This window comes from Esox lucius, chromosome 18, assembly GCF_011004845.1.
Source record: "Esox lucius isolate fEsoLuc1 chromosome 18, fEsoLuc1.pri, whole genome shotgun sequence".
Classification (NCBI taxonomy): domain Eukaryota; kingdom Metazoa; phylum Chordata; class Actinopteri; order Esociformes; family Esocidae; genus Esox; species Esox lucius.
This window is the reverse complement of record NC_047586.1, coordinates 1,970,029-1,996,659: the sequence shown is the minus strand read 5'-3', so window position 1 is coordinate 1,996,659 and position 26,631 is coordinate 1,970,029. Positions and strand designations below refer to the sequence as shown.

General features: G+C 44.5%; 3 protein-coding genes across 10 annotated transcripts in view; 2 read left to right on the top strand and 1 right to left on the bottom strand.

Annotated features, from left to right (window-relative positions):
• itsn2a (intersectin 2a) overlaps nucleotides 1–3,244 on the bottom strand; it is a 35,922-nt gene extending 32,678 nt beyond the window's left edge. For 6 of the 7 annotated variants that reach the window (XM_034287845.1, XM_034287841.1, XM_034287847.1 and 3 more), the window contains exons 1-2: nucleotides 3,054–3,232; nucleotides 857–930 (exon numbers count right to left, since the gene is read on the bottom strand). In XM_034287845.1, coding sequence (XP_034143736.1) covers nucleotides 857–863 — 7 coding nt within the window. In that variant the 5' untranslated portion in view covers nucleotides 864–930; nucleotides 3,054–3,232. Of the gene's footprint in view, nucleotides 1–856; nucleotides 931–3,053 lie in introns of all 7 variants that reach the window. The other variant, XM_034287842.1, reaches the window with a different exon arrangement.
• A 250-nt stretch (nucleotides 3,245–3,494) lies between these two features.
• Nucleotides 3,495–8,952, top strand: iyd (iodotyrosine deiodinase). Of its 2 annotated transcripts, XM_013138555.4 has the most exons (6): nucleotides 3,495–3,697; nucleotides 4,753–5,092; nucleotides 7,295–7,492; nucleotides 7,716–7,875; nucleotides 8,100–8,256; nucleotides 8,505–8,952. In XM_013138555.4, the coding sequence occupies exons 2-6, from the start codon at nucleotides 4,912–4,914 to the stop codon at nucleotides 8,685–8,687; spliced, it is 879 nt and encodes a 292-aa protein (XP_012994009.1). In that variant the 5' UTR covers nucleotides 3,495–3,697; nucleotides 4,753–4,911; the 3' UTR covers nucleotides 8,688–8,952. The 2 variants fall into 2 exon arrangements, with proteins under 2 accessions (XP_012994009.1, XP_019911623.1); XM_020056064.2 differs by lacking the exon at nucleotides 3,495–3,697 and having other exon boundaries at nucleotides 4,536–5,092.
• A 2,259-nt stretch (nucleotides 8,953–11,211) lies between these two features.
• sec63 (SEC63 homolog, protein translocation regulator) lies at nucleotides 11,212–26,202 on the top strand. The gene is made up of 20 exons (XM_010883065.4): nucleotides 11,212–11,529; nucleotides 13,966–14,065; nucleotides 15,555–15,669; nucleotides 16,350–16,462; nucleotides 18,064–18,125; nucleotides 18,567–18,625; nucleotides 18,782–18,832; nucleotides 18,961–19,069; nucleotides 19,526–19,620; nucleotides 20,523–20,655; nucleotides 20,815–20,907; nucleotides 22,070–22,215; nucleotides 22,303–22,450; nucleotides 23,528–23,610; nucleotides 23,695–23,772; nucleotides 24,073–24,231; nucleotides 24,337–24,504; nucleotides 24,679–24,879; nucleotides 25,087–25,191; nucleotides 25,403–26,202. Exons 1-20 carry the CDS (start codon nucleotides 11,406–11,408, stop codon nucleotides 25,538–25,540), a joined length of 2,280 nt encoding a protein of 759 aa, XP_010881367.2. The 5' UTR covers nucleotides 11,212–11,405; the 3' UTR covers nucleotides 25,541–26,202.
• Nucleotides 26,203–26,631: the final 429 nt, after the last annotated feature.

The following is a 26,631-nucleotide window of genomic DNA, read 5'->3' as shown; positions in this document are numbered from 1 at the left end:
GTTGGTGGTGGGTGAGGTGAGATTTCCCCCCATAAGGTGTTTAGGAAAGACTCCTGAATAACTAATATTAGTTGCAAGTCAACTTTCTGTGGAGGCAATTATTTGTCCCTCTTGTTGGTTGTCCACATTTTCTTTGTTGATTCCCTTTTCAATGTTTTAGTGAGGAGGTTCATATGTAGCCAACTCAAGGTTCTCGGATCGAAAGGCTCCGCCAAGCTGCTTGGGAGGAACATCCAAACCTCCTTAAAGACCCAGGGTTTTTAAACCTAAAAGGTCAGCACAGGTCTCCGAGCTGGAACTACGAGTTGGAGGGGTGTTCCTGTTCTGAGAGGAAGAATCGTGCGACAGCTTGAACCTGGCATGGACACGCAGCCCAGATTTAAACTGGGGCAAACATTGATGTGCTCACAGAAACAGTGAAAACCCCACGGAGGTCAGAGTGTCTCTTACGGCACTTTCCAGCACAGCTAACAAACAAGCATCTACAATATCCTCGCCTCAATATCCTCGTCTCAATATCCTCCCCTCACTATCCTCCCCTCAATATCCTCCCCACCATCTCCTTCCCTCACTATCCTCGCCTCAATATCCTCGCCTCAATGTCCTCGCCTCAATGTCCTCCCCTCAATATCCTCCCCTCAATATCCTCCCCTCAATATCCTCCCCTCAATATCCTCCCCTCAATATCCTCGCCTCTTCCGTCTCCTCTTCCTCAAAACACACCAGCCTAATATAAAATCGAAATGCTTTACTGAAGATCCATCTCTATCGTTTATTGATTGTTGACCTACAGAAAAAGCACTGGACACAGACAGACACACAGACAGACACACACACACAGACACACACATCTTACCATTCATGACTGCCTTCTGGTGGGAAGCACTAATGTCTGGAGAAACCTCTTATTCAGAGCTGGCACACAGACATCTGGAGAAAGAGGAAGGGAGGGAGAGAGAAAGAGGGAGGAAGAGAGAAAGAGTGCGGGAGAGACAGATGGGGAAGGGGGATAAGATCTAAGTGTGTGAGAATCAGAATCACAACCAAATATTACCAGTGTATGGAGGGCAAGGAGAGAGTATTACGTTTGGGGGGGGGGGGGGGGTGGGTAGCTGGAGGGAAAACCATGAGGGAAAATGACAGCTAGTAGGTGGAGCATAGAGAAAGGAGAAGGACGAGACCGAGTTTATGGTAAAATTATTTTTTACCTAAATTAAAACATGTTTGAGTGTAAGATCAAGCTGATGACAATTTCTAATAGGCTTGCTCATATTTAACAAGGCTGCCAAAGAATTATGGAGGGCACTGTGGTTTAATATAATTTAAAAGTAAGATTTAATGCCACAGTAAAACAAAAATGGCTTACAATTAAGATGACAATCATATTCTAAATGGATGGACACAGCCCAGTCTGGAGGTGTTCACTACACACAGAAAGCCTTTGACTCTGGGCTGCATGCTGAGTGACACCTGTGTGTTTTTGGGGCTTGTTCATTGAGCTGTGTGTGTGTGTGTGTGTGTGTGTGTGTGTGTGTGTCATACTCCTTACACAGAGAGCAACTCTGTTCTAGGACACACTTCCAAGGAAGCACCACAGAACCAGGGTAGAAAGAGGCCTGTGTGTGTGTGTGTGTGTGAACTCCCCTCCCTAAACTGCTGAATACACACGCAACACACAGACATGTTGACTCTCCCTTTCCCTTCCGTACACACACACAAACACACACACAATCACGCACACACACAATCACGCACACACACGCACACACACATACATGCACCACGCTTCATGTATGATAACAGTGAATTCTGCAGGTAGATTAAAGTCTTCCTCTCTGATCACTTTTCTTGGTCAACAATGCTCCCCCCCAGTGTGTGGTGGGTAGTGGGACAAGTGGAAATAAATGTAAATGAATGAGACTCTGAGTCACTGACATGACAAAATGTGGGAAAAGTTCAATATATTTTTTATTACACATTTCTTGAGTTTCCAGCTATCATAAAATCACACGTTGGAGTTTTCCGAGTGTCCAGCTGTTTTAAATTCAGCATTAGCTTTGTATCACATAAACTTGTCATCTACGTGATGTAGATTTAGCCGTCCTATTTTAACTTCTGCTAATGTACAAATGTTTCCATATGCACTTGCAATGAATTCTGGGTATAATTATTCTAATGAGCACCACCCCAAAAACAAGACCACAATTCTATCACTATTTAATCATATTTTGTTTAACACAGAACATAACCCTTCAAAGCATATGGTTACAAACACATTTGACTGTAGTTCAGCCCAGACTGTGACAAAAATACTCCAAAGTAGTTTAAATACATGCCCCATCCCGTTCTCTCTTTCTCTAAATATGTGCCTCATTTATTTCTCTCCCCTAATCCTCTTCTTTCTTTGTATCACTCCCTCTCTCACTAATTCTCTCCCTCTCTTCATCCCTCACACACGCCCTCTAATTTCTCTCTCATATCTCTACCTCTCTTTCACCATCTCCCTTACACCTGTGAAATGTAATCCTCTGTGACCAACTGGGGCACCGAAGTCTTTTGATTCTACACACGTCTCAATATGGTGTCGTTTGTGTTGCCACAGAGGCGGTCCGACAGAACTGTATTAAAGAAAAAAAAATATTCGAGGCAGAAATAAGTAGGCTACTGCAAAACACTCTCCCTCTCACCCGTCCCTGTTGACAGTAAGGGCTCAACCTCATGGGACTTTACTAGGCGATGTACCATTGTTACCTGGAATTAAAAATAACGCCGAGCGGAAAGTCTATAGCATACACTATGAAACGCTATACGCCTTACTGGGTCGAATTTCAGACCAGATTTCTGATAGCCTGAGAATTACCTGCCGTATGACAGAAGACAGCTATGGTCTATGGCAATAACCTCTGTACGCTGTACCTGAATGTCAACCTCTGTTTGCTATACTAAAGCCTACAAGCTTCAAGACGTTGCATACAGATAAGGTTGTATTGGCACAATTAGAATGCTGTTTTAAACCCAGTCACTCCGCCAAAAACAACAAAAGCATCGCTTACCGTTCATAGAAAAAACGGCAGCTCCGTTTTCACGCGCTTCTTGTATCTATGCGCTTACTAGTTGTAGTTTTAGCAACAATAGACACTGACGAGGTTATTCCTTAATTCCTCACCGAGAGCAGTGATGTCCTGAACCTGTTGAGAGTAGCTGCGGTAAAGTGCTGTAACCAGCCAGGATGACGTTCGTTCGCGTCTCAAAGAAGCGAGGGGAGAGAGATCTAACCAGGGGGCGGGCCGTTACAGCGGAATGGGCGTGTCCATTCAACAGGACAGCGTTTAGGTACAGATATAAATAGACTTGGAAAGTGCGGTTCCGGAAGCAAAATATCCATTGTTTTTTATCCATTTTAAATATTAAGGATTCCTGTGTTGCTGTGCTACGTAGACATTGCAATCCCTTACCTGGACCATTGTAAACGGCTACCAGACTGGTTAAGAAGATATTGATTAAATTCCATCATGTAGTTCTTCTAACATCACGAATTTTCATTATAATGACGCCAGTGTTGATTATGATAGCGATAGCGACAGTGCTACTGATCACAAAATAGCGATGTTGACGTTTAGCCTCCTTTGGCTCCCCAAGAAAGCTCTGACAGCATATCCAGGTGTATGTGGACCTCTCAGCTGACAGATAAGGAAAGGTACAGCGCATAGTGAGAAAAAGAAATTATGTGAATGCACATGATTGATCAGGATTAAGAAGATGTACTCTTGAACAAAAGGGCGATGTGCTTTGTGCTTCACTGTAGTGGTAGCTTATAAGGCAGTATGTACCCTTCAGATAATAATTTTGAGACTAATTGATTTACTCTGCTGAAAGGGGCAGCAATGCAAGTGTCTTTGGAAGTGGCAGTTCCATTTAACAATACAGAAAGAAGGTATGTTCAAAATGTTGCCAGTATGGCTTTGTTAAGGACAAAAGGTAAAACACAGATGATGTTGGGGCCTCAACCAGCCTCTTCCTAGGGCCCCCAAATCATTAAAACCACCACTGGATCTATGTGCGTGCTCTATGAGGAAACAGGCCAGGTGACAGGAATTTAGTTGGGGTTTGGACACTGCAGAATGCAATGTTTGATGGGATAAGTAGTTAATTTACTTCCACCGTTGTTCATTGATCATTTGACCAGTCACCAGTCAGTGCTTTTTACCTCAGATGGTTTTCAGAGCTGTGTCTGATTTGTCAAAAGAAAAATGTCAGAATCGGGCTCTTAATGTAAAGTCAGCCACAAGGCTCGATGTAGGTTGGGTCCATGGGTCCACACAGCACGGCAGACACCTGACCACTGAGGTTGTACATGTTACATTGGTTTTGAATTCAGCGGCCTAGTCTCAGCAGGCAAACATCATTGGTATGCGTGAGCTTTAAATCTCAATACATTTCAAGCTCTTTTTCTGGTCCTTTCTCAATATGGTTTGGCACTCCTAACTTTTGAAATTTTGGAGAACCAGTGCTGTTAACTAATGAAAAAGTAGCCTAAAAATGCACTATTGCGTTTGAATAGATGGCCGGGCTGGCTCAGGCTTCATGATGTATTAAATGCCTTGTTTAATGTAATAGAGTTAGATAGACCAGCAAGGAGGCCTCTAGACCCTGGTTTGTTTGATGATTAACAGGATCCACTAAACACCCACCCTGTGTGGAATGTTTCACAATCACGGTCACGTCCCAAATCACTTCCCCTTCACTTCATAGTGAACACCTGTGATCAAGACCGGCAGGCCTAGTGCACTATAAGGGGGAAAGTGTGCATTTAGGACCCGTCCCGGTCCAGTGAGCAGAGCAACGCCCAGCCCACCCGGCCGACTGACTGTTTCAGCAGGGTCTGTGTGTTTAATCTACTTCACCTTCAGCATGGCCACGCTCACGGCTGTGTTTGTGGCTGTTCTATGCGTGATCCTGGCCTTTCTGTTCAAGATCTCCCAGAGGAAGGAGACCAAGGTAGGCAAGGCTGAGTCAGTGCCCACCGCCAAGGCCCGACCGTGGGTGGATGAGGACCTGAGGGATGACACAGATATTGGACCCAAAGATGACAGTAAGTAGGTAGCCTGGTAACCACACAGTCCGTTCAGTTTTAAAGTTCCCTTCATGGTTTCTGTGGAAGTGACTGAGTATACTGTTATGTGGAGAGATGTAGACTAGTAAGCTAAAAGCGTACTTCAGTTTGGTGAAGTGCCTGCGACCTTGCAGAGGTACAGATGTGCAACTTAGAAAGTGCGCATTTCTTCCATTAGCGGCTTCAATTAAACATTGATGGTGACATGGGCATTGCTATAGGTACAGTGGAGATAAAAGGTCTACACACCCCTGTTATTTTTTATTTTTCCCGCTCAAAGATTTTAGTTTGTTTTTCTATTGAATTGTTCATGTTATAGGTCACATTAAAGGTGGAAAAAGTTCTTACATGATTTATCTTTGTCTCATTCTTTTACTTCACAAGAACCTGGCATTTTAACATGGGTGTGTAGACTTTTTATATCCACTGTATGTATGCAACTGTGGCTTTATGATGAACGGGTTGTGACCATTCAAAGTGTGTGGACAGTGAATAACATGTAAAGGTGTATTGTAGACTGTGAATAACATGTAAAGGTGTATTGTAGACTGTGAATAACATGTAAAGGTGTATTGTAGACTGTGAATAACATGTAAAGGTGTATTGTAGACAGTGAATAACATGTAAAGGTGTATTGTAGACTGTGAATAACATGTAAAGGTGTATTGTAGACTGTGAATAACATGTAAAGGTGTATTGTAGACTGTGAATAACATGTAAAGGTGTATTGTAGACAGTGAATAACATGTAAAGGTGTATTGTAGACTGTGAAAAACATGTAAAGGTGTATTGTAGATAGTGAATAACATGTAAAGGTGTATTGTAGATAGTGAATAACATGTAAAGGTGTATTGTAGACAGTGAATAACATGTAAAGGTGTATTGTAGACAGTGAATAACATGTAAAGGTGTATTGTAGACAGTGAATATTATGTAAAGGTGTATTGTAGACTGTGAATAAAACCCCTGATGCAGTGGACTGGTTTCTCTAGTGGATTCTCCTCAGCTTCTGGGCAGCACTACTCAGCTACAGGTCAGCTAAGGTGAATCATGAAGAGCATGCTCGTGAACAGTGGGAGGCTTACTTACACAAACACGTCTGGAGGAGACAGATCTGCTCTAAAGGCCAAACCTCAGGTGATTGACTATGGGGTCAGGGGGCGGAGCTTGCATTTCAAACAGGCTGAATTCTCTTGAGTACATTTGACCAAGGTCAGTGCTTCACGCTACCCTAATGGAACGTGAGCTCCGTTCTCCCCAATGAGTCCCCCAATCATGTTAATGTCTTCCTTCAGGGTTTTCTAAACGCAGTTCTACAACATGCTTAGTTGCATGTTAAAATTATACTCAACGGCAAGTGATGATTCAACAAAATGTAAGAATTTTCTCCTCGACAAAACATTGAAAAATTGTTTTGGGGATCAACTAAAAGCACAGAAAGATGGAATAGAGCTTCATAGTGCAGCTGGTGAAAAGCAATTGCAACGACTTGAAAGCGACTGCAATCAAAATCATATGACCTTTGATCACAGTCTTCGTAAAAGTTAATCTAGTCGAGATCTTAATAAAAGTCCTCTGTTCCAATGCGCCCAATAACTGACAAGACTAGATGAAAGTGTGAGAAAGAGAGATGGGGGGGGGGGGGGGAGAGAAAACATTAGTCCATTCTCATGGATGAAAAAGGAAGGATGGTGATTGGTCTACTCTATGTCTGTTTTAAAGGATGGTGATTGGTCTACCCTATGTCTGTTTTACAGGAAGGGATTGGTCTACCCTATGTCTGTTTTACAGGAAGTGATTGGTCTACCCTATGTCTGTTTTACAGGAAGGGATTAGTCTACCCTATGTCTGTTTTACAGGAAGGGATTAGTCTACCCTATGTCTGTTTTACAGGAAGTGATTGGTCTACCTTATGTCTGTTTTACAGGTCAGATTGGTCTATCCTATGTCTGTTTTACAGGAAGGGATTGGTCTACCCTATGTCTGTTTTACAGGAAGGGATTGGTCTACCCTATGTCTGTTTTACAGGATGGTGATTGGTCTACCCTATGTCTGTTTTATAGGATGGCGATTGGTCCACCGTCTGTGTGTCTTCTTTTAGATGATGGCGATTGGTCCACCTTCTGTGTGTCTTCTTTTAGATGATGGTGATTGGTCTACCCTCTGTGTGTCTTGTTTTAGATGATGGGGATTGGGTTGAGAGTGGTGAGGAAGAGGAGCTTTGCCACGTGCCTTACTTAGGATCTCGTTACCCTGTAGAGGTCATGGTTCAAAGGTCGCAGGACTTTTACAACTTGATGAACCAGAGGAGGTCTGTCCGCTTCATCAGCCCAGAGCCTGTTCCACGACAGGTCATTGACAATGTCATCCTCACTGCAGGTAACTCTCACACATTTACCACCATAAACGAAATCCCTAACCCCAGCCTTTACCACACATTTGTCTTACTAAACATATGAGAACCATTCCCATTTAAAATCCTACTTTTCCTAAACCCTAACCCTAGAATGAACCCTTAGGAAATCCTACTTTTCCTAAAGCCTAACCCTAGTATGGACCCTAACCTTTAACCTAACTTTAACCCCTTGTTTGTGTCGTCCAGGAACTGCCCCCAGCGGAGCCCACACGGAGCCATGGACCTTCGTGGTGGTGTCTGACCCAGAGGTCAAGCATCAGGTCAGGCTCGTGGTGGAAGAGGAGGAGGAGGTCAACTACCGACACCGGATGGGAGACAAGTGGGTCAGCGACCTTCAGAGGCTCAGGTCAGAACGTGCATGTATTTAGATGATGCATTTCTGTCAAACTCAACCTCAGGGCCAAGATGAATCCACCTACACTGATGAGAAGTTGTCATTTATTGTTTATGAGGCCAATAGATGAGATACTTCTGGAAAGATGTTTCAGATGAGATGCTTCAGACAAAACAGGAACTCTCACACAGCAAAACTCCCCCCCCCCCCCCCCATCCCTGTCCCTCCAACCCCAGGACTAACTGGGTGAAGGAGTATCTGGACGTAGCTCCGTACCTCGTGTTGGTGTTCAAACAGACGTACGGCATTGCAGCAGGAGGAAAGAAGAAGACTCATTACTATAACGAGATTAGCGTGTCCATCTCCTGTGGCCTGCTGTTGGCCGCACTGCAGGTCAGTGTCTCCTGCTATTGGCTGTGCAGCATGTCAGTGTCTCCTGCTATTGGTTGCACTGCAGCTCAGTGTCTCCTGCTATTGGCTGTGCAGCATGTCAGTCTCATAGAGGTTAGAGAATGCATGCCTCTATACTTTATAGAGCCTGTAAGGGTCCAACCATGTCATCAGGAAGAATGCGTCCTCCATCTAATGCCCAGACGATCTCTCTGTTTAACTGACACGTAGACTGTCCAATCCCCTGTCAGAATGCAGGTCTAGTGACCGTGACGACAACACCCCTCAACTGCGGTCCCAAGCTCAGGCTCCTCCTTCAGCGGCCGGCCAATGAGAAGTTGCTGATGTTACTTCCGGTGGGTTACCCAGCCTCCAACGCCACCGTGCCTGACCTCACCCGCAAGCCTCTTGATGACATTGTGGTGCACGTGTGACGGACCAGAAGGGCCAGAATGATGTCATGGGGAAGATCTCAATTTCATACTGCAGAGGTTCCTTCTCTTGGACTCCATCCTGAACGTCATTAGATGAGACTGCTGGGTCCAGGGGAGGTCCAGAGGCCTACAGCATTGTTTCCGGTGCCCACGCACTTCTGCAGAATGGGTTCCAATGTGCTCTACCACTCTTTCACCCCAACACAAAACTCTGCTCCTTTCCCTCCTCTTTCCAGTCAAATAAAACAGAAAAATGCCTGAAAAACATGTCTTTATTAAACATCTGAATATTGGATGAGAACACAAAGCTAGCTAGAGGACTCAGCTGGGAGAAATGGGTTAGGGTTCACCAGTGAAGGCATAGAACTTGATTGGCTGATCCTTTCTGTGGGTGATATATCAAACCTGGTCACCAAGAAGGATCAGCCAATGACAAACCGCCACATCACAAGGTTAATAAAGTTTGATGTACCACATAGTTGACTACATTGAAATGTTGGAAGACTTCAAAGTGCTGCGGTATGCTCACTTACTCTATAATGGGATAAAATATATGGACGTATCCATCACTTTGGATCAGAAAGACCAATGAGATGCTCCTGCCAATGTAGACTATTGAGATTCTCCCTCCACTGAAGACTATTGAGATCCTCCCGTGACTGTAGACTATTGTGATACGCCCTCCACTGTAGACTATTGAGAATTACCCTCCACTTTAAACTGTTGAGATGCTCCTGCAACTGTGAATGCTCAGTTGCTGCATGGAGGTCAGTCTGTGTGAATATATATGTAATATGTTGCTTTTAACTGAACTAAATGCTATACTTGTGAACATTAGCAAAAGTTAAAATCTGCATAAGCCATTAGACTTTGCTAAGGCCATTGCATGTTACACAATTTGAACTGCTTCCATCAGGTAATGTGTCAATTTTAGCTCTATGCTAAAATAGCAGTTATGCTCCAATGATGATACATCCAGCGAACTCGAAACTATGAACTGCTGACAAACTAACAAACAAATCCACTGCATTCTAGATTATGCTCATTCCCTTGCGATAGCAGTGTGTATACCGGAACATACAGAAGTATGGATCTGTGCAAAGTTGGCACCCCAGCCAATGCAAAACCTGGGCGAAATAGAGTCAATTGTTTGTGCTCTGTTTTTGCTGTAAAAATGTTTGTTTGTTCTGCTATCATTGTTCAGATATTAAAGGTTTTATTTGTGGTGCTGCTATGCTTTATATATTAGACACTTAATTTTAGATGATGACATCACCAGCCCATCAACCTGCTCCAAATTCATTCAATATAGGCTCAATGGTTTGTGCACCATTTGTGCCAGTTTGTACAGTATTTTCTTTTATTTGTGCTACTGTCATTATTTACATATAAAAAATGCAACTGTCTTTCTTACCGATACAGTTGACGATGTAATTATAGAGTTATAGAGGAAAGAGAGTAATGTGCTATCCTGTAGAAATGTAGGTTATGTACCAAAAACTGTAGCAGCACAAACACTGTTTTTAATGGCACAAATGAATCACAAACATACAAGACTGATTTGGTTGAATTTGGAGCAGGTTGGGGGTCTGAGTGACCTCAGAATGACATCTAAAGTTTTCTTTAATATCTAAAAAGACAGCAACACAAATTAAAAACCTTTTAGGTGACATCATCACCTCAATTTAAATGTCTAATTGTAGATACAAAGCACAGCAGCACAAACAAAACCTTTAATGGCACAAACCAGCACCAACGGAGCACAAACAAACAAGACCATTTTGAGTGAATTTGGAGCATGTTGGGGGGCTGAGTGACCTCAGGAATGGGTGAGTTACCCTGACCTTAAAAACATTCTTTAATCCCAAGCATTTCATTGCCATAACTTGTTATTGCAAATGCCAAATAAACCCTTTAACATCTACAAAATGATAGCAGCACAAATGAAAATATTAACGGCACAAATCAGCACAAACTATTAAGCCTATTTTGCCGAAGTTTTGCATTGGGTGGGCCCCAACTTCACACAGGTGAAGTACTAGAATTGTTGTCTAACATCTGTATGTAAATGTACTTAAAAACATTTCCCTCCTTCCAGACCCCAATTCTGTGTGGAGATTTCATCTGGAATTAATTCTTACTGAAGGTGTATTCTTTCTTCCAGTCTACTATAGTAGATGACAGTATACACATGATATGCATGTGAACGCTATATACCAGAGGTGAGAAAAGTTCCCAGAAGTTTACGTGTTGCTGTATTGTGAGCAATATGATGTAGAGAGGGAAAGGTTGTATGAAGAGGGGAGGTTGGGAAGTGGGATGTGGAGGGGTTGCTAGGGGGCAGGAAGGGGAGTGCGGTGGTGACAAGGGCTGTGTTTCAGTTTCTCAGGGAGAAACGGGTTTGAGCGGAAGGATATAATGTAGGTTGGCCGTGACCGGCCTCACACTCCGGTACAGAAGGTGGCAGTATATGCACCTTTCAATTGGATGCGATCAACCAACAAATTACAAGAAGAAGTTCCCGGAAGTTTCATAGATGAAGAAGGAAAAGACCCAGTGCGCAGGCGTAAAACCACGTACCCCGAGCTCTACAGCATCGCGCTGTTTTGGCCCTATGCTAACTAGCTCGTAGCTGGTGGTGTGTGTCAAGTCATACATTGGGCTTGTTAGGGGAAGCATAACGGTGGAGAAGAAGGGGGTCCCTGGAAGCGCCGCGAAATGGCCGGGCAACAGTTTCAGTACGATGACAGCGGCAACACATTTTTCTACTTCCTAACGTCCTTCGTTGGACTCATCGTCATCCCAGCCACATATTACCTCTGGCCAAGAGATCAGAATGCTGGTAAGGCCCCGATGGATACGATAAGCTAGCTACAGTATGTCACATAGTTAACATGCTAACGTTGTTTGGTTACATTAATTATGTGGGTATGTTGGGTTGTGACGTTAGTTACAGTACAGAACTGGAGCTAACAAATTTGATTAGCCAATTCCGAGACTAGCCACTACTGTTGCTACAGTAGCAACTACAGAGATTGCTTTGCCAGCCAAGTCTGTTGCTTTCAGCAACTATGTTAACCAGCTACCTAATAAAGAGCTAGTGACACAGTCAGTAGTAGCCTACTACTGTACTTAGAACACGTTAATAATCGTTTACAATTTCTGCATTGCTAAAGCGATGCTATGGAGCGCCTTGCTCGATCTCCTATAAGTTCGTGTTTACATAACAGCTCCAAGCTGGAAGCTAGATGACCTAACTGGCCACAGTAACTGGCTAACTAACTTAGATACAATACACACCGGTAAGTTAAGTTGGACACCAGCTAGATAATCACTGCCAAACAGTACTGTAATAACCACATCTAGCTAGTATCGCTTGTCTAGCTCAATGTTTGGCTGGTGATATATACAAAAACTGGTAACTAACTAGCAAGATGATGAATTAATAACCAGTTCTGCATTTATCGTGGACCTTTAGTGACGTTAGCGGTAGTCAACATTACGACTGGGGGAGAGCTGTTCTAGATGGCCGCCGCACCTATGTTATATATAGTCTCTTGACGCATAAGTGAAGCCTTTCTGTATGATTTTGATGGTTTAGCCGTCAGGTTGAATTGAAGTAAGCAAGAAAAATGTTTCGCTGACCTGATACTTCATTACATCACAGCTGTCATGCCAGATGTTTTTAAACCTTTCATCGGACCCCAGACGTTTCACAATGTGGTGCATTCTGTAATGTATTCATTCAGGCAACATTTTTTGTAATGTAGTACAACAGATTTTATATTGGACAAATTCAGGAAGGTCCTTCCCTTTTTAGTCAAACCAAACAAACACAGAGGGATCTACTTGAGTATGTCCATACCGCATTCCCCAACCTGTCCTCTCTCCATTTTCCAACTGTTCATTGGATACACTGTCACTTCATTCATTGGAATGTTCCACAATGTAAAAACCAACACAACGCATGTATAATCTCGTTCCCGCGGTAGCGATATGGAAAGAGATTTCGCCGGCATAGCTTTTCTTCTAGCATGGGCTGCACCATCAAAGCAATGTCCATAGTAAATGTTCGCCTAATTCTTTGGCTGATCCCTCCTGATTTTCATTTTAGTCGTTAAGTGGATGCTCTCATCCAAAGCGACTTAGTCATGGGTGCATACAATTCCATGTTTTTATGAGGGTGGAATTTCACCCTCATCCCTGCCGATGCAAAGCCATGATCCACAAGCTGACATGGCAAGTGTTGTGAGAAGATAACTAACTTGTTATCCAAAGGAATCACCCAATGAAGGTCAAAGTCCCACCAACTTTTACTCCATGAAAGTGGCTCATCTCAGTGGTGAAGTCCATGCTGGAACTTTTTCTCCCCTGGTTCTTGCCTTTAAGCTCTTCTATGATATCAGACTGAAAGTCCTTGCTTGTCAGCTGTTAACCGTATGATCTATAGACATGTCGGTGTTGACCGGTTAACCGTATGATCTATAGACATGTCGGTGTTGACCGGTTAACCATATGATCTATAGACATGTCGGTGTTGACCGGTTAACCGTATGATCTATAGACATGTCGGTGTTGACGTATAATCTATAGACATGTCGGTGTTGACCGTATAATCTATAGACATGTCGGTGTTGACCGTATAATCTATAGACATGTCGGTGTTGACCGTATAATGTATAGACATGTCGGTGTTGACTGTATAATGTATAGACATGTCGGTGTTGACCGTATAATGTATAGACATGTCGGTGTTGACCGGGTAACTGTATGATCTATATACATGGTACACTAATGTTCAAACGTTTGGGGTCACTTAGAAATGTCCTGGTTTTTGAAAGTAAAGCAGTAAATTATTTGTCCATGAAAAAAAAAAACTGTGATCAGAAATAAAGTGTAAACATTGTTCATGTTTAAAATGAGTTTTGTATCTGGATAGACTGGTTTGTAATGGAATACCTACAGGTGTACAGAGTTCCATATTCAGCCTGTGTTCCAATGGCACATTGTGTTTTCAAATCCCAGTTTGATCATTAGAAAACTATTTTTGTAGTTATGTTAGCACCGCTAAAAACTAATACTAACCATCAGTAACCGTTTCATTCCTAGTTTTGAAACAATAATTGAAGAACTTTATTTTCTGTCATGCTCCCTGTGCGACCGGTTAATTTGCATGTTAGTCAAAATAATTCTGGCTGTGTTCAGTACTGTATGTACGAGCACACGTCTGTCACTCCCTCTCTAATGTGCGTGTGCGTGTGCGTGTGTGTGACCCCAGAGCAGCTGCGTCTGAAGAGCCTTCGAAGGGTGCACGGTCGTTGTCTCTGGTACCGTCTCCGTTTGATGAGGTCACAGCAGAGCATCATTCCAACACTGAAGTGAGTCACTTCCTGTTTATCCCCTTTTTAAAGTTAACCCCGTCCTTTAATGGACCATGCTCTCTTTATTTTAGTTTTGTTAAACCTTTCTAAGATCCCCTCTGGCTGATGTTTCCCAGGTCCTGTTTATACTTGGTGTTCTATGGTCTGATATAAATGACAATTACTCCACATCTTTCTCTAGTTATCACACTCCCCATCTCTCTCTGTTCATCTCTAATTGTCCATCTCTCTCTTTTCATCTATCTCTCCATCTCTCTCTAGTTATCACACTCCCCATCTCTCTTTCTCTATCTCTCTCTGTAGTTGTCACCCTCCCCCATCTCTCTCCTCCTCCCTTCTCTTCCCTCTCTGATGTAAAGTTTGACATATCATTACCAGGTGTCAGCTGTCCCCCTTCCCTCTCTCTTTATTGTCCCCCCCCTCTGTCTATAGATAGAGACAGTTTCCTCAGTATCTTGTTAATACTGTGTAAACCTGAGGATGGGGGAGGTGGGTGGGGCACTTTTAGCCACTCAGCTGGTCTCCATGGTAATAGACTGATGGCGCAGCTGTGGGTGTGCGTTGCTTAAGTGTGTGTGTGTGCGTTGCTTAAGTGTGTGTGTGTGCGTTGCTTAAGTGTGTGTGTGTGTGTGCGTTGCTTAAGTGTGTGTGTGTGTGTGTGTGCGTTGCTTAAGTGTGTGTGTGTGTGTGCGTTGCTTAAGTGTGTGTGTGTGTGTGCGTTGCTTAAGTGTGTGTGTGTGTGTGTGCGTTGCTTAAGTGTGTGTGTGTGTGTGTGCGTTGCTTAAGTGTGTGTGTGTGTGTGTGTGCGTTGCTTAAGTGTGTGTGTGTGTGTGTGTGCGTTGCTTAAGTGTGTGTGTGTGTGTGTGCGTTGCTTAAGTGTGTGTGTGTGTGTGCGCGCGTTGCTTAAGTGTGTGTGTGTGTGTGCGCGCGTTGCTTAAGTGTGTGTGTGCGCGCGTTGCTTAAGTGTGTGTGTGTGTGTGCGCGCGTTGCTTAAGTGTGTGTGTGTGTGTGCGCGCGTTGCTTAAGTGTGTGTGTGTGTGTGTGCGCGCGTTGCTTAAGTGTGTGTGTGTGTGTGTGCGCGCGTTGCTTAAGTGTGTGTGTGTGTGTGTGCGCGCGTTGCTTAAGTGTGTGTGTGTGCGTGCGTTGCTTAAGTGTGTGTGTGTGTGCGTGCGTTGCTTAAGTGTGTGTGTGTGTGCGTGCGTTGCTTAAGTGTGTGTGTGTGTGTGTGCGTTGCTTAAGTGTGTGTGTGTGTGTGTGTGCGTTGCTTAAGTGTGTGTGTGTGTGTGTGTGTGTGTGCGTTGCTTAAGTGTGTGTGTGTGGGTGTGTGTGTGTGTGTGTGTGTGTGTGCGTTGCTTAAGTGTGTGTGTGTGTGTGTGTGTGTGCTTTGCTTAAGTGTGTGTGTGTGTGCGTGTGTGCTTTGCTTAAGTGTGTGTGTGCATGTGTGCGTTGCTAACGTGTGTGTGTGTGTGTGTGTGTGTGTGTGTAGGAAAGCAGCCCTGTTGTTTGGCTGGGCTGTGTTTCTGTTGCTGGCCTACAAAGTATCCAAACTGGACCGGGAGTACCAGGAGTATAACCCGTATGAGGTCCTCAGCCTGGACCAGGTAAAACACCCTACAAGCATGACTGGTTCACATGACTCCACATCTTATATATTACCATACAGAACCAGGCCAGTTATGACTCCTTATATATTACCATTCATAACCAGGCAAGTTATGACTCCTTATATATTACCATTCATAACCAGGCCAGTTATGACTCCTTATATATTACCATACAGAACCAGGCCAGTTATGACTCCTTATATATTACCATACAGAACCAGGCCAGTTATGACTCCTTATATATTACCATACAGAACCAGGCCAGTTATGACTCCTTATATATTACCATACAGAACCAGGCCAGTTATGACTCCTTATATATTACCATTCATAACCAGGCCAGTTATGACTCCTTATATATTACCATACAGAACCAGGCCAGTTATGACTCCTTATATATTACCATACAGAACCAGGCCAGTTATGACTCCTTATATATTACCATACAGAAACAGGCCAGTTATGACTCCACATCTTTTGTGGTTTCAAATATATTTTATTAAAAGTTTCAAAATAAAACAATTGAATACACTATTGCTAAAGTGTAAAGAAAGAGTGCTTTCTTCCTCAACGAACAAGAAAACACAGAAATCAGAAACAGAATTGCATTTTAAGTCTGAGAACTGTTCCGTCCATATATAATGTCTCATCGGGTGTGTGTGTGCTCGTGTGTCTAGGGAGCGTCTGTCTCCGAGATTAAGAAGCAGTACCGCCTCCTGTCCCTGAAGTTCCACCCTGACAAAGGAGGAGATGAAGACATGTTCATGAGGATCGCAAAGGCATACTCTGCGTGAGTCTTTCTCTCTCTAGTTTACTCTCTCACAAACTCTCTAGTACACCACTAGACATAAAAGCATTGGACCTGATAGCGATGAGAAACAGCTAGAATCATCGACAGCACAGATTCATAAATATTCATGTATAACAGCAAGTGGGTTTGATGTTGATCTGGCGTTCCAAATACACCTGACAGTATTACAGTAGCTATTTCTACTCCAAGCACCACCACACCATTTAATATTAAACCATATGTTACACCACTCAATACTACACCACGTAATACTGCAGTAGATATTACTATGTCAGATAATACTTTAATATATACTACTACATCAGATAATACTACAGTATGTACTACTACATCAGATAATACTACAGTATGTACTACTACATCAGATAATACTGCAGTATATACTACTACATCAGATAATACTGCAATATATACTACAACATCAGAAAATACTACAGTATGTACTACTACATCAGATAATACTACAGTATGTACTACTACATCAGATAATATTACAGTGTATACTACTACATCAGATCATACTACAGTATATACTACTACATCAGATAATACTACACTATATACTACTACATCAGATAATACTACACTATATACTGCTACATCAGAGCATACTGCTGTAGGTAGTAGTGGTAAAAGATGCTGGCCTCAGGTAAATTAATTAGACTGGTTGAGTAGTTCTAGTTAGAGAATCACACTGAGGCAGACTGTGGCAGATGTTTATTGCTGAAATCAATTCAGTCTTCCAATACATAATATCCAGTTTTAAACTGTACTGGGTATGTTAGTAGTGTCTTTCTGATGAAGCTGTGCCTGTAGAATATACAGTGCATATAAAAAGTCTACACACCCCTGTTAAAATGCCAGGTTCTTGTGATGTAAAATGCCACAGGTGTGGGAAATTCACCTTTAATTGCCATTTTCACTTTGTGTGTCTGTAACAAGGCCAAACATTCCAGGATATGTAAACTTTTGATCAGGGCCATTTCGATTATCATTATGATTTAAAAAGGAGCCAAACTACTGTTTGATAATAAATTGCTTTATATGATCACTATGCTTAAATAAAAGTCAATTTTTGTGCATGATCGGTCATATTTTCAAAATCAACCAAAATTTAGCAATTTCTGCCGTGGTATGCAAACCCATGAGTACCACTGTATATGGCGCTACAGAGAATAGTCTAACAGTGATGACAAGATGATAGAGTTACTTAATATGTAGTTGGAGTACTCACTTTTGCATTAACTAAACAGAAAGATGTGAGTTGGTCGTTTGAGCTCCACTCTCTTTCTGAGCTGAATTAACAAAATCTCGCACAATGCCCAGAACCTAGGGGTGACATCAATAACTAATGGACATTCTCACAGTAGTAGCCCCTGATAGACCGGCCCCAGGTCTAATTCAGTAGTAGCCCCTGACAGATGGGTCCCTGGTCTAATACAGTAGTAGCCCCTGACAGACGGGCCCCTGGTCTAATACAGTAGTAGCCCCTGACAGACGGGCCCCTGGTCTAATACAGTAGTAGCCCCTGACAGACGGGCCCCAGGTCTAATATCGCCCCTCTCCTTTTTGGCTTTCAGGCTGACCAATGACGAATCAAGACAGAACTGGGAGACCTACGGTAACCCAGACGGTCCAAGAGGTACGTCCCATCCCTGTTCAGTCTGTGTTCCACAGAGCCTGCATCACACCCACTACTTCCTCCCAAAGTGAGCAGTGATTTGTGTGTTAGTCCCTCCAGCCCATGGACACACATTCATCGCTCAATGGCCTCTGGGAAGTTTTAAACAAGTTTAGACTGGTAATAAGAAAATATTGGATTAGGTCCACAGACTGTGTAGTCTGACTGTGTAGTCTGACTGTGGTGTATTTGTTTCTTTAGTAGATATTGCTTCCAGTGAGGAATACTGTCTAGACCAGGCTGGTAGTTTAACACATTGATTGGAAGTGTGAATCAGCAGACCTGGATAAGACGGCGTCTGGAGGGGGGAGACAGTTGTCCAGCAACCCTGTTTTACTGCGCTGTTTCATGTCTCATCCTCTTCCTCCTCTTGCTGCTTCCCCTTTTCCTCGTCTTCTCTAGCGACTAGTTTTGGCATCGCTCTGCCTGCATGGATAGTGGACTCCAAGAACTCAATGCTGGTAGGTGTCTGTGTCTGACTGACTCTATCTGATTCATAGATAGTGTGCCTTGCCTTCTCTTACTCTCTTCCCTTCTCCCTCTCTCTCTTTCCCTCTCCCCCTTTCTCTTTCCCTCTCCCTCTCTCTCTCCTCCTGCATTTCTCCCTCTCTCTCTAGGTGTTGCTGGTCTATGGTTTAGCCTTCATGGTCATCCTGCCTGTCGTCGTGGTAAGACTGCCGTTACCATGGAGATGCAGTAGGGCTGTACCCACGTTGCCATAGATGTGCCGTTGCACTGTATCTGAAGGATGCCTGATCACCTCTTTACCCACATTCTCTCCCCCTTCCCTCCCCAGGGGACATGGTGGTACCGGTCCATTCGTTACAGTGGAGATCAGATCCTCATTAACACCACCCAGCTCTTCATGCACTTCATGTACAAGACTCCTAACATGAATATGAAACGTGAGTTCACTAACCTGACCGTAGAACCTCGCTGAAATATTAGTGTCCTCGTGAGTTCACTAACCTGACCGTAGAACCTCGCTGAAATATTAGTGTCCTCGTGAGTTCACTAACCTGACCGTAGAACCTCGCTGAAATATTAGTGTCCTCGTGAGTTCACTAACCTGACCGTAGAACCTCACTGAAATATTAGTGTCCTAGTGAGTTCACTAACCTGACCGTAGAACCTCGCTGAAATATTAGTGTCCTCGTGAGTTCACCAACCTGACAGTAGAACCTCGCTGAAATATTACCAAAATGTCCTCGCCCGTGTTAAGCATAAGGCCATGTGAGTTTTGTTTACCTGGCCACTTTTTCACATTCTAACCTTGTAGCATGCTAAATGTGTAGGTTTTTGTGGCCCAATCTAATGAAAGCCAAACGGCACTGTGTGTGTTTGTGTGGGTGCGTGTGCAGGGTTATGCATGGTGTTGACAGCAGCTTTCGAGTTTGACCCTCGCAGCAACAAAGAGGCCACCATACGACCAACAGATAACCTTGAAGTACCACAGGTAGTCATTTACACCCTGTTCCTGTCTGCTGTGTTTGACCTGAAGTTATTTCTCTTCTTCTTACTGGACATTTGTACACGCTATTCAATTAACTATTTTGTAATATTATTAATAATTATATATAACAGTACATTGACTGTTTATTGGGGCGTTACACTTTACCCCTTTTCAGGGTTCTGGGGATGAATTTTAAGCATTTCAGTAGAATAGCTTCGCTAGATTAGTAGTCTTTTGTAGGTGAATTGCGTGACGAAAGACTGAAAATGCATGCTTTATTCATCATAACTAGCCTGCACATTTGAGCGGCGCCGTTGCTTTTGATAACGTGACCTTTTCATTTAGTCTCCGGACACCAAGGTGTGACTTTCTTTTTGGTACTGATGCATGGCACGTGTTGACATTTGGAACAGGTTTTGGATCATTTGGAACAGGTTTTGGTGTACCGCCCCCAGTACACCAAAACCTGCAAAATAAAGGAGCCAATCAGGATCATCTGGAAAACTCTATACACCCCCTCCCAAACCTGCCCGCTTTCCCAGGCTTTTTATGGCCGTCTTTGATCCATGATTAATTGGGCTCAGCTGACACCATCCAGACCAGAACCAGCTGACACCATCCAGACCAGATCCCCATTGACCAGTTCATGCTCAGTAGCCCACCAAGTTGAAACCACTGTCTCTGCTGCTCAAGTTGGAACACACTGTTAAGTGTAAGGGGGTCTCCTTGTTTAGGGCTACTGGGTGTTTAGGGGTACTGGGTGTTTTTTTTAGGGGTACTGGGTGTTGCAGAACTTGGATCAATAAATGTAAAAAAATATATATTTTGGCTTTCCTCTCTGTCTGTTTCTGTCTCTCCTCTCTGTCTGTTTCTGTCTTTCTCTTTCTGTCTGTCTGTCTGTCTAGCTGATCCGAGAGTTGGGAAACATCAATGTAAAGAAGAAGGAGCCCCCGTTCTGCTACCCCTACAGCCTAAAGGCCCGGGTCCTAGTTCTGGCCCACCTGGCCCGAATGGAGGTCTCAGAAGACATCGAAGAAGGTAGGACGACACAGTCCAGAACCCAGTCTGGTACCCAGGCAGGACCGTTAGCCAAGTGCACCCAGATCATACCTTCCCTGTTAATGACAGTGTCTGCTAAACAGCCCGTGGACTTGTAGCGTGTCTGTTGTGTGATGTAGATGATGGCATGTGTTTTAGACCAGAGGTTTGTCGTGAAGAAGAGCCCGGCTCTGCTCCAGGAGATGGTGAACGTGGGCTGTCAACTCACCATGATGGCCAACAGCAGAGGAGGTACAGCACCTCACCAACCCTCACACACACCACACTACACCCTACACACACACACCACACCCCCCACGTACATTCCCCCCACACCACACACTACACCCTACACACATCCACATACCACACACTACACACTACACACATCCACATACCACACCCTACACACATCCACATACTTTACACATCCACATACCACACACTACACCCTACACACATCCACATACCACACACTACACCCTACACACATCCACATACCACATACTTTACACATCCACATACCACACACTACAACCTACACACATCCACATACCACATACTTTACACATCCACATGCCACACACTACACCCTACACACATCCACATATCACATACTTTACACATCCACATACCCCACACTACACCCTACACACATCCACATACCACATACTTTACACAGCCACATACCACACACTACACCCTACACACGTACCACACACTACACCCTACACACGTACCACACACTACACCCTACACACATCCACATACCACACACTACACACTACACACATCCACATACCACACACTACACACATCCACATACCACACACTACACCCTGCACACATACACACTACACACATCCACATACCACATACCACACCCTACACACATCCACATACCACACACTACACACATACACACTACACACATCCACATACCACATACCACACCCTACACACATCCACATACCACACCCTACACACATCCACATACCACACCCTACACACATCCACATACCACACCCTACACACATCCACATACCACACACTACACACATCCACATACCACATACCACACCCTACACACATCCACATACCACACACTACACACATACACACATCCACATACCACACCCTACACACATCCACATACCACACACTACACACATCCACATACCACACACTACACCCTACACACATCCACATACCACATACCACACCCTACACACATCCACATACCACACACTACACACATCCACATACCACATACCACACCCTACACACATCCACATACCACACCCTACACACATCCACATACCACACACTACACACATCCACACACTACACACATCCACATACCACACACACACTGATAAAGACAGCAGGCATTGTGTGTGTGTGTGTGTTGTAGGTTTCCACGCCCCCCGGCTGGTATCTATAGAGAACTGTATGAAGCTGACTCAGATGGTAGTTCAGGGTCTGCAGGAATCCAAGTCACCTCTCCTTCAGCTCCCTCACTTTGAAGAGGAGCACCTACGATACTGCATCTCTAAGAAGGTACTGTCTGTATGGCGTTGTAACCAGTATTATGGTCTGGTAACGGTTGCAGAATGATTTAGTAACTACGGTAACCTCTCCTTTCAGTATAAGGTGCGTAGCCTGCAGGATCTGGTCAGTCTGAAGGACTCTGACCGTCGGAGCATGCTCCGTTTCCTTGGCGAGGAAAAATATGATGAGGTTATGGCTGTTCTCGGCAGCTTCCCACACATCACCATGGAAACCAAGCTGCAAGGTGAGGTCGAATCCCGCTCTGGGAGATTTGAGCTTGTCTTAACTGTATGTACTGTATTACCAAACCCACTGTATCTAACATCATTATTGACCTTTAGACATGAGTCACCAAACCAGGTTCAGGGATGACAATTCTGGGTGTTCTGGTCTCTACTGAGATAATGAAATCAATGTTTAGTTTGTTCCATACATCTGATGCCAGAAATCAATCTTCACTATTTTTCTAGCAACATTTTGGGTGGAAATGTCCCTTTCCCATGAACCCCTTTTCTGCCTTTCGTATTTGCCGGGCCGGGTAAAGGGATGTCACTGACTGACTGACTGACTGACTGACTATAAAAAGTCTAAATGACAATTATTTTGCAACGATCATTGATTTTGATTTCCTTGTTGTTCCCGTAGCGTAGTGGTTAGCTATTCAACTGTTATTGTATGGACGACCAGAGTACACTTTACCCTCCGTTAATAAACGTTCTGTTGCCCATGTTATTTCAGCAAAAATGTAATGGCTGGGATAAAAATTGCAACATTTTGCTTCACACGTTATCAAACTACTGTGTGTCAGAAATGCTTAGATGACAGATGAGTACATAAGCAGAGGCCAAACACCCACCCACTCCAGGGCACTGATCAGTAAGTCACTTTGATGGGGAGGGATTTCCGGGGGGAAGTGAAAACGGGATTCTGCCTTTGCTTCTCAAGGGGTTTTGGAAGATACGGCAAAGACGACAACAACACTATCTTCTCCACCATTTTGTTTGTCCTCAAGATATTTGTTCTCATGATAAAGCAAATCTTTCATGTTCCAAAATGACTATAACCCATTTTCTAACAAACTTGAAGTTACAGCCTTTTGAACGGCAGTAGACACTTCCAGCACTACCTGCTGTTGAAATAGCGTAGTGGTTAAAGACACCGCCTGCCACATAGAAAACCACGGATCGAAACCTGCCAGGGACAACAACATTCCTCCCCTCTAACCACAGGCTGGCTGAACTGGGCTTGCCTGGTTCCTTTTCTGGTTTCTTCATGTGTGTACTTGACTCTCTGATTACAGTAACCTTGTGTTTTTCCCCAGTCCTGGACGATGAAGACAGCAATAACATCACAGCTGGGTCCATCGTCACGGTGACCGTAACTCTGACCCGGAAGAGAATGGCGGTAAGAGGGACTGATGGGAGGTATGAGGGGGCGGGGCATCTGTCACTTGTGTATCTACTCACTGAAGAGTGTCTGTGTCTGCAGGAGGTGTTTGAGAAAGAGCAGGATTCATCACCTTGTCCTGGGGTCGTAGAAGAGGCCAGTACGGAGGATACTGTCACGGTAGAACATACGCACTCCAACACACACCCACACACACACACTCCAACACACACACACACTCCAACACACACACACACTCCAACACACACACACACACTCCAACACACACACACACACACTCCAACACACACACACACACACACACACTCCAACACTCCAACTGCTGACAACACACACTACCACACACACCCACACTCCAACACACACGCTCCCACACACACCCCATTGTCTGGACCAACACACACGCAGTTCTGAGAACACGAACAGCATCTGATGTGCGTTTCTGGCGTTTGCGTTTAGCCGGGAGACCCCAGTAAAAACAAAGTCAAGGTGTGGCAGAGCAAAGCGAAAGCTACAAAGAAGACAAAGCAGTCCAAAAAGAAGAAACTCACCAAGAAAAAGCCCCTCCCACTGCCGGCATCTAAAGCTAAACAGGCCAATGGGAGTGCACCAGGAAATGTAAGCAGCCAATCGCAGGGCAGCTTTTGGGTTAATCATTAACTTTAGTCACAATTTATTCTTGTAAATCATCGAACTATATTGATGCCTGTTATTGGTATGAAGGATGTTGTTGGCGTGGTGAAGGAGGAAGAGGAGGACGAGGACGCGTCAGACAAGGGCAGCGAATCAGAGGATGGCGAGGGGAACAAGGATTCTCCAAGTGAAAGAGACGAGGAGAGCGACAAACAGAGCGACACGGAGGTGGACGAGATTGCTGGGGACGATGAGGAGGTCAGACATCTGTGTTTGTGTCTGTCTGTCTTCTCCTCCTCAAAACCCAGGGACGACGAGCATCTTTCTCTGGCGGGGGTCTGATTGGGCGGAGGGACGTGGGGTCAGATCAGCTGATCAGCGGAGGGCAGTGGGAGTTGGGAGGCGCTAATGTTGACCCTCTCACTCCTCCAGGAATGGGAGGCACTGCAGCAGAGCATCCAGAGGCGGGAGCGAGCGTTGCTGGAGACCAAGTCCAAGGTCACCCACCCTGTCTACAGCCTCTACTACCCGGAGGAGAAGCACGAGTGGTGGTGGCTGTACATCGCTGACCGCCGGGACCAGACACTGGTGTCCATGCCCTGCCACGTCTGCACGCTGAGAGACACGGAGGAGGTGAGTGGCTCCTTACACAGGGGAGGATCCCCAGTATATTAGAACATGAAATTACAGACTGGCTAAATAATTTGACTAATACACCCCCCCACCCCCACCCGTGCCTCTGTCTCTCCCCCCCGTCCCGTCTCTCCCCCCCGTGCCTCCCTCTCTCCCCCCTCCGTCTCCCCCCCCCCGTGCCTCCGTCTCTCCCCCCCATGCCTCCAGGTGGAGTTAAAGTTCCCGGCCCCATCTAAAACAGGGAACTATCAGTACTCTGTAATCCTGCGTTCTGACTCTTACATGGGTCTGGATCAGATCCGTCCCCTCAAGGTGAGACCATTTACCTGCCTGTGTGTGTGTGTGTGTGTGTTATAACCACGTGTGTGTTGCGTTGTAACTGTGTGAGTGTGTGTGCTATAACCAAGTGTGTGTTGCGTTGTAACTGTGAGTGTGTGTGTGGTATAACCAAGTGTGTGTTGCGTTGTAACTGTGTGTGTGTGTGTGTGGTATAACCAAGTGTGTGTTGTGCGTGTGTGTGTAGCTGGAGGTGCACGAGGCCAAGGCGATACTGGACAACCACCCCCAGTGGGACATCCCAGAGACGGAGGAGGAGGATGAGGAGCAGGAGGACAGCGACGGCATAGAGGAGAGTGAAGAAGATGACCAAGACAACGACTGAACACACACACTGAGAACTCCCTTGGACACACTTTCCCTTCAACCCCCCCACCCCCTTTTAGATGTGATCTCCTTGCCCTGGCGCACAGACACACACACACACACATAGACACGTGCCTCAGGACCATTTGGATTCCTATGGCCACCCCCTTCACCCCCCCACCTTGCCAGGTGAACACACACACACACACACTACAGCAACTTAGACGGGTGGGTGTAAGAGAACTTTGGTTATCAGAATAAACATAAGAAATGGACTTCCAAATTAAAATCATGACATTCTTTTTGTTTCATACTTTCACTTTTCATAATCACAGTGGATCCCCTCTGACAGCGGACTGTGTTTTATTAGAGTTCAAATGAGGTGTATTCATTTATACTGGACATTTTAGTCATTTAGCAAACACACTTCCAGGCAATAGGTGTAATCTCTAGGAAACAACAGGAAGGAACCTACCAGATGTTGTCCAAATAAAAACTCTTGTTTTCGTTACTGAACGTTTTTCATTTGCTACAGTACAAATGCAATTCCCTTCCAGGGAATTCTTCATTCTTTATGGTCCTTACCTTTGGAATGGGATTTAAGCCGTCTTTTAAGAAATATTTTTGTGTTTGTGGAAAATAGACTTCTGCTAGATTCCTTTTCAATTGCTTTTTTTTTTTGAGGAGCTGAAGACCAATTTTGAAGAGCCTGCAAAAGTTTTAAAATGTCAAAGCTACTTCCTGTAAAATGTATTTCTCTTATATACGCCTATACCCAGTTTGTCTGAAGTTATTTGTCAGATAGGATGAAGTGGATGGAAATTGTCAGTCTAACAGGAGTCTCCTTCCCATGTCAGCGTTCTGTCGGAGTGATTTCATTGGAGCGCTGTTGCCAAGACACACTGAGCCATAATGACAGGGTGCCCAGCGTGGAGATGGATAGAGGGCACCCCTGAGTGGACACCCAAATAATGTAGACCTTTATGGTTCCAGGTTGTTGTTGGGTATTGTATTCACCACACGGTGGCGCTGTTGAATCAGCTAGGGAGCGCACCCTCATCTGCTTTTCCCATCCTCCCTCTCTTCCCCTCCTTTCTGCTGCCTGAAGGT